At 33.1% G+C, this 14415-nt stretch overlaps 1 protein-coding gene and 1 pseudogene across 1 annotated transcript in view; one reads left to right on the forward strand and one right to left on the reverse strand.

The window, feature by feature from the left end:
• The window catches only part of Dcaf10 (DDB1 and CUL4 associated factor 10), a gene marked incomplete at its 5' end in the record, with an annotated part of 37901 nt that overhangs the window by 15375 nt on the left and 8111 nt on the right, over positions 1-14415 (forward strand). The window contains one exon of the mRNA XM_033759187.1: positions 7212-7409. Coding sequence (XP_033615078.1) covers positions 7212-7409 — 198 coding nt within the window. The remainder of the gene's footprint in view (positions 1-7211; positions 7410-14415) is intronic.
• Positions 4965-5049, reverse strand: LOC117284374 (annotated as a pseudogene).

Below are 14415 nucleotides of genomic sequence, written 5' to 3' on the forward strand. Positions count from 1 at the left end.
TATATACTTATAAATATTTATATATTTATATACATATATATTATATATATACATATATGTATATATATTTATCTAAGTGTAAGAAAAATTTTCAAGATGCAAAAAGCAAAAACCATTAAGGATTGGTGAATTCAGCTGCATAAAATTTTACATTTTGACCGTATAAGAAGATATAGATCAATAGAAGTTTTTTTCAATATCAGTCAAAAAAGTATTAGTATCCAGAATATATAAGACCCTGTTGCAAAATCACATAAGGGACTGCAGTGGGGGATAAATAGGAAAAGTTATTCAAGCTTATTGGTTGTCATGGAAATGCAAATACAATAAAAATAACAGTAAGAGGGCTGAGGATAAACCTCAGTGATAGAACATTTGCCAAGAATGTGCTAGGCCTTAGTTCAATTCCCAGCACCCCCCAAAAACAAAAAACCTTATAGGTATTACTGATAGAGTATAAATTGGTAAAATTATTTTGAAAAGCAGTTTAGTAATATCTGGTAACATTGAAGGTCATTATAAGTTTTAAGAAATTAATTCACATGTGAACAAAGAGGTGTGCAAAGAAGAATGTTTCATTGTAGCACTGTTAGTAATAGGAAAATAAATTCTGATATACTTTGCAATGGAATACTATACATCAGTTAATTAAAAGTAACATCTGATACACCTCTCAGAAATGTAAGGTTGAGGCAGAAAAGCAGATTGTAGAATGAGCTTTATAGTATGATACCATTTATATAAAGTTTTAAAACTTTATAAACATAAGCTTGATGAAGGCATGTATTTTGTTTGTTCTCTGCTCTATCTCAGCATCTAAGACTGTGCCTTGCAGAGAGTGGGTGCTTATTAAATATTTACAGAATACATTGAATGCAAAGTAGTATGATAAATTATTGATAGATATACACATAAACTCATGATATTAACTTGCATGGGGAGTGACAAAAAATTTTGGATAGTGGTTCCTTCTGGAGAGGGAGGGAGGGAAATGGGGTTGGGGAGGGTTGCACACTGTATTTTAACTGTTTGTAATGTTCAGAAAAATCTGAAAGAAAACAAAATGTTAACATTTAACAAAGCTGGGTGGTCGGTATCACAGGTGTTTGTTATATTGTTATAAGTTTATGTTTCTAATATTTTACAATTTAAAATTTTATTTCAAAAAGAACAGAGTTGTGTCAAGTTTGCCCCTACCCAAAATGACTTTCGACTAATCTCCTTTTAGAATTTGGGGGTTTTTTTCCCCAGTGGGAGCTTTCATTTGCTGCTGTCAGTGTACCTACCACAACAACCTCTGTGTGCAAATTTGAATCTGCTTCTTCCAACATATTGATTAGAAACACAGATTTTGAAGCCTGTTCATAAACACATATAATTTAAGAGTTTCCACTGAGGGTCTGAAGAGTCTTCTGGTGCACGTGCTTAAATTGGCATTACTTAGTAATAATGCTAACTTACATTTTAAGTGCTTACTATGTACCAAATCTGTAAAGCGTTTCTCATACATTATATTGTTCAATCTTCACAATATCCTTGTGTGAGGCAGCTATTATATTTGTTTTAAGAAATAAAGAAACTGCAGGCCAGATAAAGAGACTTGCCTAACCTCTTAGGTATACTAAGTGGTAGAAATGGAATTCATACACACTTCCATTACAGTACCTCAGGGTACTGCTGTTTAGTGATGTGGTCATATATTTTCTGGTTTGGTTCTAGAAAATCATTTTGCACATATTTGTTCATGTCTTAGTTGTGTGGATTGCTTATCTTGTAAAATAACATTGGTAGTTCTGAAGAATATTTACTGTTTGGTACTTCATGCTTTGGGAAAAGTTTGCAATTTAAATATGTATATCTATTATACAGATTTCTTATTCATTAGGACTTTGTATTTGTATTTAAGAATCCATATAATAATGCAGGTCTCCTTAATTATGAGATTTCAGGGAGAAGCCCCAAAGTCATTCTAAGACTATTTACTTAGTAATAAGACAGATAAAAAATTAGTAAATATCCCATGATCTCCCTGTTATTGTCTTTGTTGGCCTTTTGCTAATTGTTATATTTTAAACAGTATAATGCAAATACAGTGCTTATCACTGGAAATAGGAACTCTATACACAAAAGATACAGGATTTCACAAAACTCTAAAATGATGTAAGGGAACTGGTCAAATTACATATGAAATCATTGGTACATGATGATCTGATTGAGTTGGACAAGTTACCAGTTAGGAAAAAGAAAATGACACAAATAATGACTTAATAGACACTTCACAGAATTATTTAAATATTTCACAGGACTAAGGAAAAGCCCTTGGAAAGTTTATAAAGCCTTTGGACATTATACAGAAATGACCCTCTTTTCAGTTATAGTATAAAATTAAAATATGAAAAAGGATATATATCAGTTTCACTGAAAAGAATATGCATAATGCAACATTTAATTTATTTCTGTTCTTAGAATTTGCGTACAGCTAAGTGAATGGGAAAAAGTTATTTTCACTTTTAGGGTTTTTTAAAAAGACATTCAGCATATTATGTGGACAATAAAATGTTGGTACCTGTTTTTAAGAGCATTCACTTTCAGTTGCTTTCATACTGTACCAGTCATCCTCTGATAATGAAGAACTCAATTTATCCAGACATTAGAGCTGTTATAGCCCTGTGTTGGAATTTGGTGGGCATTTGGAGAGGTTCTGTGATTTAGAAACACATAGATTTCAGTGTGTGTGAAGAAATGTCTCTTAGCTATAAGGGACTCTGGAATTATAAATATTTTCTAATTATTGTTACTAGGCCATACTGAGTTTGGGAGGACTGGGCCATATCTGCAAGGACTTATCAAATATTTTACATTTTCTGCATCTGTATTTTCATATTTTTTGATAAAAATTGTTCTAGGTGCTTTAACTGATCTCTTCCTACGTTCTTAATGTTCTATGATTTATTCTCTTTACTGGTGATTCTCTAATACCAAAAAGTGAGCCAATGTAAGTGAAAGATTTGAATTTTTCATTATGGTAAACTCAATTCAGAATTATTAGCTTTTTGGGGCCTACCACCCCCCCCCCCCCGCCGCTGGTTTTTCAAAACAAGGCCTCCCTATGCAGTTCAGGCTGGCCTGGAACTCAGTGATCCTCCTGCCTCACTCTCTCAAGTACTGGGATTAACACATGTGCTACCATGTCCAGCTAAGCAATGATTTTTAAGTGATTTTATTAACAAAAATTAAAAGACTGATCCCACAGTTACTTCATTTTCTAAATAAAATCCAAGAGTTGGGACCCTAAGCATTTCCAAGATCTTCCTGAGACTTCAATGTAATCATCTCACTCTCTTAAAACCCTTCATGTAGATCACTGTGACCCACAGCAATATATCCCCAGTGAGGTTTTTAATTCATATGTTCATTTTTTTCTGTAGACTGAATAAAATATCTTTGTTGTATGTTTTTTAATTGTTTAAATGTATGAAGATAATTTATGTAAAAACTTTGACTTTCTAGTAGCCTTTTGCATTTTTAAAAATATTTTTGTTTTGTGGTACTGGGGATTGAATCTAGGGCCTATTGAATGCTAGACAAGTACTTCACTTAGCCCTGAAAAAAAATTTTTTTAACTCGAGACCTTGTGCTTGTGAGGCAGGTGGTGGAACCGCTGAGCTAAATCCCCAGCATGCCCTGAAATATTTTTTGATGTATTTTTTCTCAATCATACAATTTCTGTACTTTAAAAAATCCTCATCAGGGAAGTGGAGGTAGGAAGATCATCAAAAGTTTGAGGCCATCCTGGTCTGTAAGGTCAGTTCAAGACCAGCCTGAACTATGTAAGCAAAACCCTGTCTCAAAAACAAAAACAAAATAAAGTAAAAATAGCCTTTCAGTAAAGGTAAATTTATAGGAGAAAAAAATGGGCTTGATTATGTAAGAATTAAAATTTTGATATATTAAGAAAATGTAGCCTACATTAAAAGGTAAAACTATATGTGGAAAATACATGAAACACTATATTTGAAAAACTAATATATATTATCCCTACTATAAGATTTTATAATTCAATAATAAAAACACTAATAGTAAAATCAACAAGGAACGTGAACAGCAGTTCATAAAAGAAATTTAATTTTCTAATGTGAAAGAAGTTCAACCTTAGTAAAAGTAAAACTTTCATTTTAAAACAAGATATATTTTTTTCTTTTGCACTTAGAATTTTTTTTAATCTGTGGCAAGGATTTGGAGAGATTATATATTTATAATATCTTCTATCTTTGCTCCTGCTGGTAGAACAATATATTGGCATGTTCTTTTGGAGGACAGTTTGGCTGTGTATCAAAAGCCTTATGGTTTTAAAAATTTCTTTTTAGCTAGGTTCAGTGGTGTGCTCCTGTAATCCTGGCCACTTGGGAGGCTGAGGTGGAAGGATCACTTGAGCTCACAAAAACAACACAGTCTAAGAAACGTAATGAGACCCTAGCTCAAAGGGAAAAAAATTACTTAGCAGTATGTTGGGGGGGTGCTTAAATAAATAGGGATATGATTGATATTTGGATTTAAGGATGATTTTATATTTTATCAATATTCTTAATGAAAAAATGTAAATAATCCAAACATCTAATAATTGCACATCAGTTTTAAAATAAAATGATTATGATTCATTCATACAGTGAGCACTGTTCAGACATTAATTTATTTTTGTCAGGTTGGGGTTGTAACATGGTGTTCGAGTGTGTGCTTCACATGCACAGGCCCTTGAGTAAGAGCCCAGACTGAAACAAAAAGTTATCTTTAAAGAAGAAAGAAAGAAAATAATGGTTTTATTGATGAGTTTAATGACATTGCAAACTATGTGAGATAATATTAGCTTTGAAATATAGAAATTATACTCTTGATTTTTGGAGCTTGCTTAATCCTGCCTTGCCTGGCTTCCCTGGTTTTATGGCCTCTCTCCAGCTTCATTGCGGAAATGGTCAAAAGAAGTATGACCACATATTAAATGGATAAGAACAGATACTACACTCGATCTTAGCCAAAAGGCCAAGAAGCGATGGCCACGTATTAAATGATGTTATGGAAGTTTGAACCTTTAAACCAAGATGATGCTCTTAGACCCTAAAAAGGGAAGAGAGGGTCCCAGTATAAAAAGGGGTAATGTATTAGGGCCCCTTCCAAAGGGTGGTGAAGACCTTTTCAGGAAGTTCTGACATGGCTCTGTAACATAAACTGTACTCAATCGGGCTGTGGTATTTTACTGTTACCACATAAGGGAGACAAACAAAAATTGTGTAAAAGGTGAAACCCTTTCATGCTCAAAGCTCAACCTCTGGATGTGAATCCACCAAATCAGTGTTGGCATGAATAAAGCTGCTTCCTGGAAAAAAAATATAAAAATTATATTGGGGACTTAGCTCAGTGTTTCCATCGCATGCCTCACAAACACAGGGTGCTGAGTTTGACCCCTGGTACAAGAAAGGAAGGAAAGGAAGGAAGGGAGGGAGGGAGGGAGGGAGGAAAGAGAGAGAGAAAGAGAAATAGAAAGAAAGAAAAAGTATAGAAATAAGCCTAAATATCAGTAGCAGTAGTAATTCTTGGTGATACATTTTTTCAACTTAAAAAATATTTTGGAAATGTATTTCATAATTAGAACATAATTAGAACATGGTTATTGTGAATCACTGTAGAACAAATCCATGGTATATTCCCCACTTGTCTCTGCTTTCTCACATAGCATTCCTTTTCATGCCACTGTACCTCTTTTTACCTCTCTTGACACAGGGTTTTCCTGCTCATTTTTACAGTCATTTTAAATGATACCACCATGAAGTCTTTCCTAACTACCCTCTTCCCATTGCTTATTTCACACAATTACTTTATGTAATTATATATGTATAATATCTTCTCCATTAAGCAGTGAATTCTGCTCATTTCATTTAATAAATATTTGTTGAATGTATATGTACCTAGCGCTGTATGTGTTGGGTTCTGCAGATATACCCATGAATTAATTAGGTTCCCTCTGACATTAAAGAGTTTATAGCCTTGTAAAGTTATTTCTTATACTTTAGTATTAAGTATTTTGATAGAAGTGTAGAGTGCTTTTGTACCTTAGATAATTGTTAGAACTAGTCCAGGCTGGACAGAGAAAGAAGTCTTCCTGGAGAGCGCCATAACTTTAGTATTAAGTAGAAAGCAAGAATTACATCTTTTTCTGCTTAGAACATATTTACATGCCAAGCCAGATCAAGAGGCTGGGGAAAGATGAGCCTGGAATTTTAAAGCCATGACGAGTTTTTGAAAGGTCATGATGGTATTTGTGGATGTTGAAGTAGATTTCTAACAAGAATTATATATGATTTTATCTTAAAAAAATCTTCAGCAAGAGATTGGGAAATTAAATATCATAGCATATGTTAGAGAAACTATCCTGATGTTAAATAGAAATTCAAGTATTAGTGGTAGATTTGTTATCTAAATATTTTTATAAAATCTATTCTCTAAGGACAGAAATGAGTGCAAAATGATGAAAGGCCTGGATGAATTAGTGTTTTAATTAAATCTGCTTTGAAATTATGAATGATCCTAATAAAATGTTGCTAAGTGAAGTTATTTGAGGAATACTTTTAAATCAATTGATTAAAAAGTATGGCACTTTGAATAGCAATCTTGGCATGTAAATATGTTCTAAGTAGAAAGAGATGTAACTTGTAGCAAAGTAAATCTCTCATTGTTTAGAATCCTGTATGCTAACATTTTCCCCTTACCAATCAAGTCTTTAAAATCCCCTTTTCCTAATAAATTCCTCTCATAATTTTCATTTCCTAAACAGACGCTAGAGTTCTTTTCTTCTCCTCTGTTACTGTCTTCCAAAAACGTTTCCAAATAAAAATCAATAATTTAAGGAAGATATATCAAATTCCGATGTAGTTTTCATTAAATCATAGTATCCTGATCCTGTAATTATGTGAATTATACTTACTATTCATTGGGTTCATACAATAAATTTGTAGTCTCTTGTTTTTCTTTTTTCTTGGTTAGGTAGTATAGAGATTATTTGTCAAAGCAATTCTTAAAAAGAGATTGAACAGGGCTGGGGGTTTGGCTCCGTGGTTCCGCTGCCTACCTCACAAGTGCAAAGGCCTGAGTTCGATCCCCGGTACCGAAAAAAAAAAAGAGAGATTGAACAAATCAGTTTTTCTTTTCTGCTTTTGTAGATTTCTTGATAACCGGCTGTTCGCTACCTGCTCTGATGACACTACAATAGCACTATGGGATCTGAGAAAATTGAACACCAAAGTATGCACTTTACATGGTCACACTAGCTGGGTGAAGAACATCGAATATGATACTAATACAAGACTCTTAGTAACATCAGGATTTGATGGAAATGTCATTATTTGGGACACTAACAGGTTTGTGAATAGCAGACTATGCTAGGATTAATAATAAAACCATTTTTAAAAAGGTGAATAAATTCAGTGTTCTGTTCTAGCCTCAAGAAAAATAAGCTGGCTTTAGGAAAGACAATAGGTGATTTCATCTTTTGTTACTTACACTTATTCATATATTGCAACTAAAAATTTGGAGTTGAGGTTGCAGCTCTGTGGTAAAGCACTTGCCTGACATACCTGAGGCCCTGGTTCATCCTCATTAATTAATTAATAAGAGAAAATTATATAGAAAGAAGACTAGTATAGCTAATAATGAAAAGTAGCTTATAAAATTAGTTTCTTGGTATAAGGAAAAATATTGTTGTTATATTCTTTGTGAAACTAAAATGTATCCCACTGTGGGCCTTTAGCTGTAAATCTGTTTATTTCATAATTTTTGTACTTTTAATACTTACAAGAGTAGTTCTTATTTGGATTGTTACTTATCTCAAGGGAATATTTTGGAAATGATCTATGAGGCAATTGTAACTATGGGGGAAGAGAGGAGGGTATCTACTAGCATTTAATTGGCAGACACCATAGTTTCTAAACATTCTGCTGTACACAGGACAGTTTGCACAGTAGACCAATTGTCCCATGTAAAATGTCAATTGTGCCTCAGTTGTCATTTAATTTCCTTACAGAGAAATTGATTATTTGAAGAGTTGAAATTTGAGAAATAATTAAAATATGCCTCTTGCAAACTATGCTAAAATAATTGAAATACTCTTTTTAGGGAATCATATGCAAAAGAGAATATTCTTAAAGATTTCTAGCTACACATATTGTTTGAGTGGAGGATAAAGCTATTATCTTTAGACAAAGATGAATACTATATACCTATTTTAAATAAATTTATTATATATAATACATATATTGTTATACACACACACACACACACACACACATATTGTTATTTTGAGATAAGGTCTCACTACGTAGGTAAAACTGGCCTTGAACTCATATAGACCAGGCTGGCCTCAAACTCAGGGCATCCTTCTGACTCAGTGCTGGGATTAAAGGCATGTGCCACCATGCCCAGCTACCTATTGAAATTTAGAGGCAAATGTGTTTAATTTAGAAAGACAGTTTGAATAGTAATATAAATGATAACTTCCAAATTAATACTCTAATAAAACTTGATAAATCCAGGGGAAGTAGAGAAGAAAGAAAGAATCATTTTATGTTTTTTTAAATTTAAATTGAATTTATTGGTACATTCTGGGTAGATAGCACAGTTACCTTCATTACTGGGGTCTTGTACCTTTACATGCCAGGTCTTGGTTCTCATTTTTCCCCCTTGTCTCCACCCTCCCTTCACCCCCTCCTAGGAAGAATCATTTTAAAAATACAAAAATTTGTTAGTTATGTAACCAGTCCAAGTCATCAATCCAGATATCAATAATTGCTGTATGTGGACTAAATTGCTAGTTAAAAGACAAATAGTGTTAGATTGTATTAAAGAGTAAAACAAAACTATATGTTTTTGTAAAAACACCTAAAACATACACGACAAGTGAAGTTAAAAATAAAAGAGTTGGGCCGGGGATTTAGCTCAGCGGTTCGGTGGCCTGCCTCGCAAGCGCAAGGACCCAAGTTCTGTCCCTGGTACCAAAAAAAATAAAAATAAAAGAGTTAAGGGGAAAGCAGATAAATATACATCAGAGAAAAACGGTTATAGCCACAATAACAGAAGACAAAATAGAGTTTAAGGCAAAAACATTTATTATTGATAAAAAGATAATATATTAAAAGGCTCTTTTCACTAGAATATAATTCTTCTCTTGTAATGCATCTAAAACCAAAAAAAAAAAAAGCCAAATGTGGACAGAATTACAAGAAAAAAAAGTAAGAAATCCCCATCTCAGTTGATAATATTAACACCATTCTCTCATTTACTAATAGATAACAGACAAAAATTAATAAAGCTGTAGAAGATTTAAATAGTATTAATGAGCTTGATGTATTAGACATGTAGAATTCTGCTTCCATCAAATAGTGAATATATCCTCTGAGGTAGACTTAAAACAGGTACAAAGCTTAAGCACATCTTAGACTATAAAATAGGCCACAACTGTAGACAATGAAGAATGAAATCATTTAAAACCCATCTACTAATAAAAGAGCAGCCCCGTCAGTTTTACAAATAATTTCTACCAGTATATTACAAATAACATTAAAATTTTATTAAGCTGATCAGATTCCAGTAAAAGGGAATTCTTACCTGAGATATGAAGCTCATATAGATAGTATTAGAAGACAAAAATGAAAATTCCAGCATTTTAGGAAATTGAAGCAGGAAGATGGCAAGTTTGAGACCAGTCTTGGCAATCTATCAATTTAGAGAGAACTCATCTCAAGACAAAAAAAAAAAAAAAAAAAAAAAAAGAAAGAAAGAAAAGAAAAAAAAAAGGGAACTTCCTCAACCTTATAAAGGACATTTATAGAAAAACCTAGAACTAAAGTCATAATTAATGTTGAAAGACTAACACATTCTTGGGAATAAAGTTCTCGCCAGTTTTATTTAACATTGTACTAGACAGGCAAGAGAGAGAGGAGAGAGAAAGAGACAGAGAGGGAAAAGAAAAAAAAAAGGGAAAACATCCAGATTAGAAAGGAAAAAATCCCATAAGCAGATTTGAACCTCTATATAGAAAATCTTAAGAAATCCACAAAAAAATCCCTGGAAGTTACAAGGAATGAGCAATCAAGAAACAAAACAGTTCCATTCAAGATACCATCAAACATGGGCTGGGGATTTAGCTCAGTGGTTCGGTGGCCTGCCTTGTAAGCGCAAGGACCTGAGTTCAATCCCCAGTACCAAAACAAAACAAAATACCATCGAACCTTTGGACAGTTAGAGGATTTGCCCTGTGTTAGTGAGACCCTAGATTTGATCCCCAGCACAACCACCACCACACAAAGTACGTACAAGATTTGTACACTGAAAACTGTAAAACGTTGCTGAAAAGGAACATAAGTTTTAAGTGAATGGAGAGACATTACATGTTCATGGATTAGGAAGACTGAGTAACAAATATTGGCAAGAATGTTGAGAAAATGTAGCTTTAATTCCTTTAAATTAAATTAAATTTTAATTAAATTAATTAACAGGCTAGGGATTTAGCTCAGTGGTGCCGCCACCTGCCTTGCAAGTGCAACATCCTGAGTTTGATCCCCAGTACCAAAAAAAAAAAAAAGGATATACTGAGAACCTTTGGTACATTTTTTGCGGGGGTGGGTTCCGGGGATTGAACTCAAACATTGCACTTGCAAGGCAGGCAGTGGCATTACTGAGCTAAATCCCTAGCCCCTGTTGGTACATTTTTAATGATGAACCTTTAGAATTTTCTCTGCAGGAAGAAGAATATGGCCACCATTATTGTGCTGTCCTTAGTCCCTAATGTAGTAAAAAAAAGAAAAATATATGTGAAACTTAATGTCATTCACAGATTATATGGTTATATACTGCCAAACTTTTCTATGATGGCCATACCATTTTACATTCCCACCAGCCATGTAGAGTCCAGTTTCTCCAAATTCTTGCCAACACTTGCCAACAGGGGCTGGCAAACTTTCTGTAAAGGACCATGTAGTAAATATTTTAAGCTTTGTGTACTATATGGTCTCTGAGACAGTCATATATAAATAATACATGGATGGATATGGCTGTATTCATATAAACTTTCTTTATAAACATAGGTCAGTGGGCCAAATTTGAACTATGGGTCATAGTTTTCCAACTATGTCCTAGAAATTCTTCAGAAAAAATGTAAGAGTTAGTAAGACTTAACCGAACTCCTAGATATAAGTTATGGAAAACAGTATGGAGCTTCCTTAAAATTTTTGAAATATAACAACCATATAACCCAGTAGTTCCTCTAGTGGGTATACATTCAAATGAAATTAAAACAGTAGCTCATAGGGTACACTTCTGTGTTCATTGCAGCATACATTAGCCAAGATACAGTGTCAGCCTAAGTGTCCATCAACAAATGATTATATTTTTAAAATGTGGTGTATAATCCTAGCACTTGGAAGGCTGAGGCAGGAGAATCTGTGAGTTCAAGGTCTGCCTGGGCTATATATAGTGAGACCCTGTCTTTAAAAAAAAAAAAAAGAAAAAAAAATATACACACACACATATATATATATACATATTGTACATATACACAATGGAAAACTATTCAACCTATTTACATATACACAATGGAAAGCTATTCAACCTTTTAAAAGAAGGAAATGTTATCATTTGGAACAATCTGGATGGATCAGAAGACATGATATTAAATGAAATAAACCAGGCACAGAATGACAAATACTGCTTCTCATGGAATCTAAATAAGTCAAACTAATAGAAGAAGCAGAGACGAGTGAGGATAGGGGTCAGAGGATACAAAATTTTAGACCAGAAGAATAAGTTTAAAGTGATTGACATTGTATAACATGGTGACCACAGTTAATAATAATGCATTGTATACTTGGAAATTTCTAAATAGATTTTAAGTGTTTCTTCACAAATAAGTGTGATCATGCATATACTAATTAGCTCAACAATATATATACATACATATATATTTCTTTTTGTTAACATATGGGCTGGGGTTGTAGCTCAGTGGCAGAGCACATATTTAACTCATTTAACATATGCAAGGCTTTTCAATCCCTATCACCACCAAAAGATCATTTTGTGTACCATAAATATATACAATTCTTTGTTAAAATTTTTAAAAAGGTTATTAGCAATTAGATAAGGTAAAAATTTGTTCCTCCTGATTATTGTTATGATTATATCACAAAAATTTAAATTTTTATAGTACATAATTTCTCATAAACTAGTTGTACATAGAAGATGTGTAACTTGTAAGGGGAAAATTTATATTTCATTTAAATCACTGAAGACCTAAATAGAGTTTACATATGAAAAGGCTCAAAAACTATAATAAGCAAATTTTAAAGCAAAGGGCATAAACTGGAACTCCTTAAAAATGGATTCACCTTTAGCTAGGCCTGGTGGCACATCCCTGTAATTCCAGCACTCAGGAGTCTGAGATAGAGTCATCACCTCGAGTTCAAGGCAAGTGTGGACTGCACAGCAAGACCATGTCTCAAAAAAAGGACTCACCCTACCCTGCATTTAGAATTGCTAGACAGCTTTAGTTCCCCAGTCTTAAATGAACAGACAGCCAAAGTCAGATGTTTAAAACTATTAATACAGAGACACAAATGGAAAGATTTTTGGAATAAACAGAGGTAACATAAAGAGAAGAAAACTTTTTTAAAAGCTGTCCATACTGGAAGCACACACCTGTTATTCCAGCCCTACGAGAGGCTGAAGCAGGATCTCAGGTTCCATCCAGCCTGGGCAACTTGGCAACTTGGCAACTTAGTGAGACCTTGTCTCAAAAAACCTGGGGACGTAGTTCAGTGGGGAGGCCTTGGGTTTAATCCCTAGTACCACCAAAAAAACCCAAAACCCTTAATGCTTGAAGCAAACTTGGAATGCAACAGAGGAGTGAGAGGAAGTATCTAAAGTACTAATATTGGTCTACTTAACATGGGTGATGAGTCACAAATATTCACTTTTCTTTAAGCTCTGTGCATTTTATTTTTCTGTATATATGGTATGGTTCATAATTTTAAAAAAGAAAAAGAAACAAAAATAGACAAGGTGTCAGGCATGAAGTTGCCAACTAAAACTAAAACGAAATTAAGGAACTCATTTAAAAACTTTACAGAGTTGAAGAACAAAGTGGCCTGCAAATGAAAGCTCACACGGAACCTTTAAAATTTAATGAAAAGATTGCAACACCTAGATATATCCTAATGACTTTTAAATTTCAAGGATAAAGAAAAAATTTTGCAAGTTATCTAGACAGAGAAAGCAGGTTACCTATAAAGGAACAAAACTCAGACCTCAGATTTTTCTCTTGCAATTCTAAATGCTAGAAGACAGTGAACAATATCCAGAGTTTTAAAGGAAAATAATTGTGAACCAAGTATTATATACGGTACCCTACAAAGTTAGTATTTCTGTATGAAGGCAACTAGAAGACATTGTCAGATACCAAAAGGTTAAGAAAATATTTTGACTAAGAACCTTCTCTGAAAATTTGCTGATTGATGTATTGCAGCCAACTGAAAAAATTTAAAAGAATAGGGACACAATTATATGAAAGATTTAATAGTAATCATTAATGATAGTAATCATTAAGAAGCATGAAGTCTAAAATTATATAGGATAATAAACCTAAATGTAAAATAGATTTGTAAGCTAGATCTAAAATTTTCAGTTTGTATAGTTTTAAATTATCAAAGTACATGCGAAATATTCAGTGTATTGGGCAAATGACTATTGTTTTATTTTTGCCATGTAATATTATAGGTAAAGATGCATGTTGTTAAGCCAAATGTATGTTAGGTAAAAATTCTTTGTCACTGTGGGCAGGACAGGTACAATAAGAATATTCTAAACGTTAATTAAATTGGAAAAATGGTACAGTGTTATTTCCCTTAAAAAGAAAAACTGGGAAGTTCATAATGTTAAAACTGATAAGGCAAGGAGAAAATTTCCGAAGCACTGGTTGGAGAAGGGTAGATGTATTTGAAATATTGAATTGGGAAAACTAGTAATTACTGTATCAAACAGTAATTCATATAAGTCAATTTGTCATTGAGTTGTGGACAAAAGCAGAATATATACATTCTAAGTTTCTGAAATGAAAAGAAGTGAAAAAGAAAAATGAGGAAAAGAAAAACACCAAGGAAGTGTTAATATTTGCATAAAAGATATTGACAAAGATACAGGTGAATTATACTCATAAACTGATTAAATTCCCAATTAATAAAATCCAAATTGAGTAAAAAAAAATCAAGCTCTGATCTGAAATATTCACATTTCTATAAAACAAAGGTTAAAAGTGTTTAAAGGTATAGAAACTCTTTAGGTCATAGAAATGGGGAGCAACTTTTTTTTTTTTTTTTTTTT

This window comes from Fukomys damarensis, unplaced genomic scaffold, assembly GCF_012274545.1.
Source record: "Fukomys damarensis isolate Sample0158 unplaced genomic scaffold, DMR_v1.0_HiC HiC_scaffold_36, whole genome shotgun sequence".
NCBI classification, from domain to species: Eukaryota; Metazoa; Chordata; class Mammalia; order Rodentia; family Bathyergidae; genus Fukomys; species Fukomys damarensis.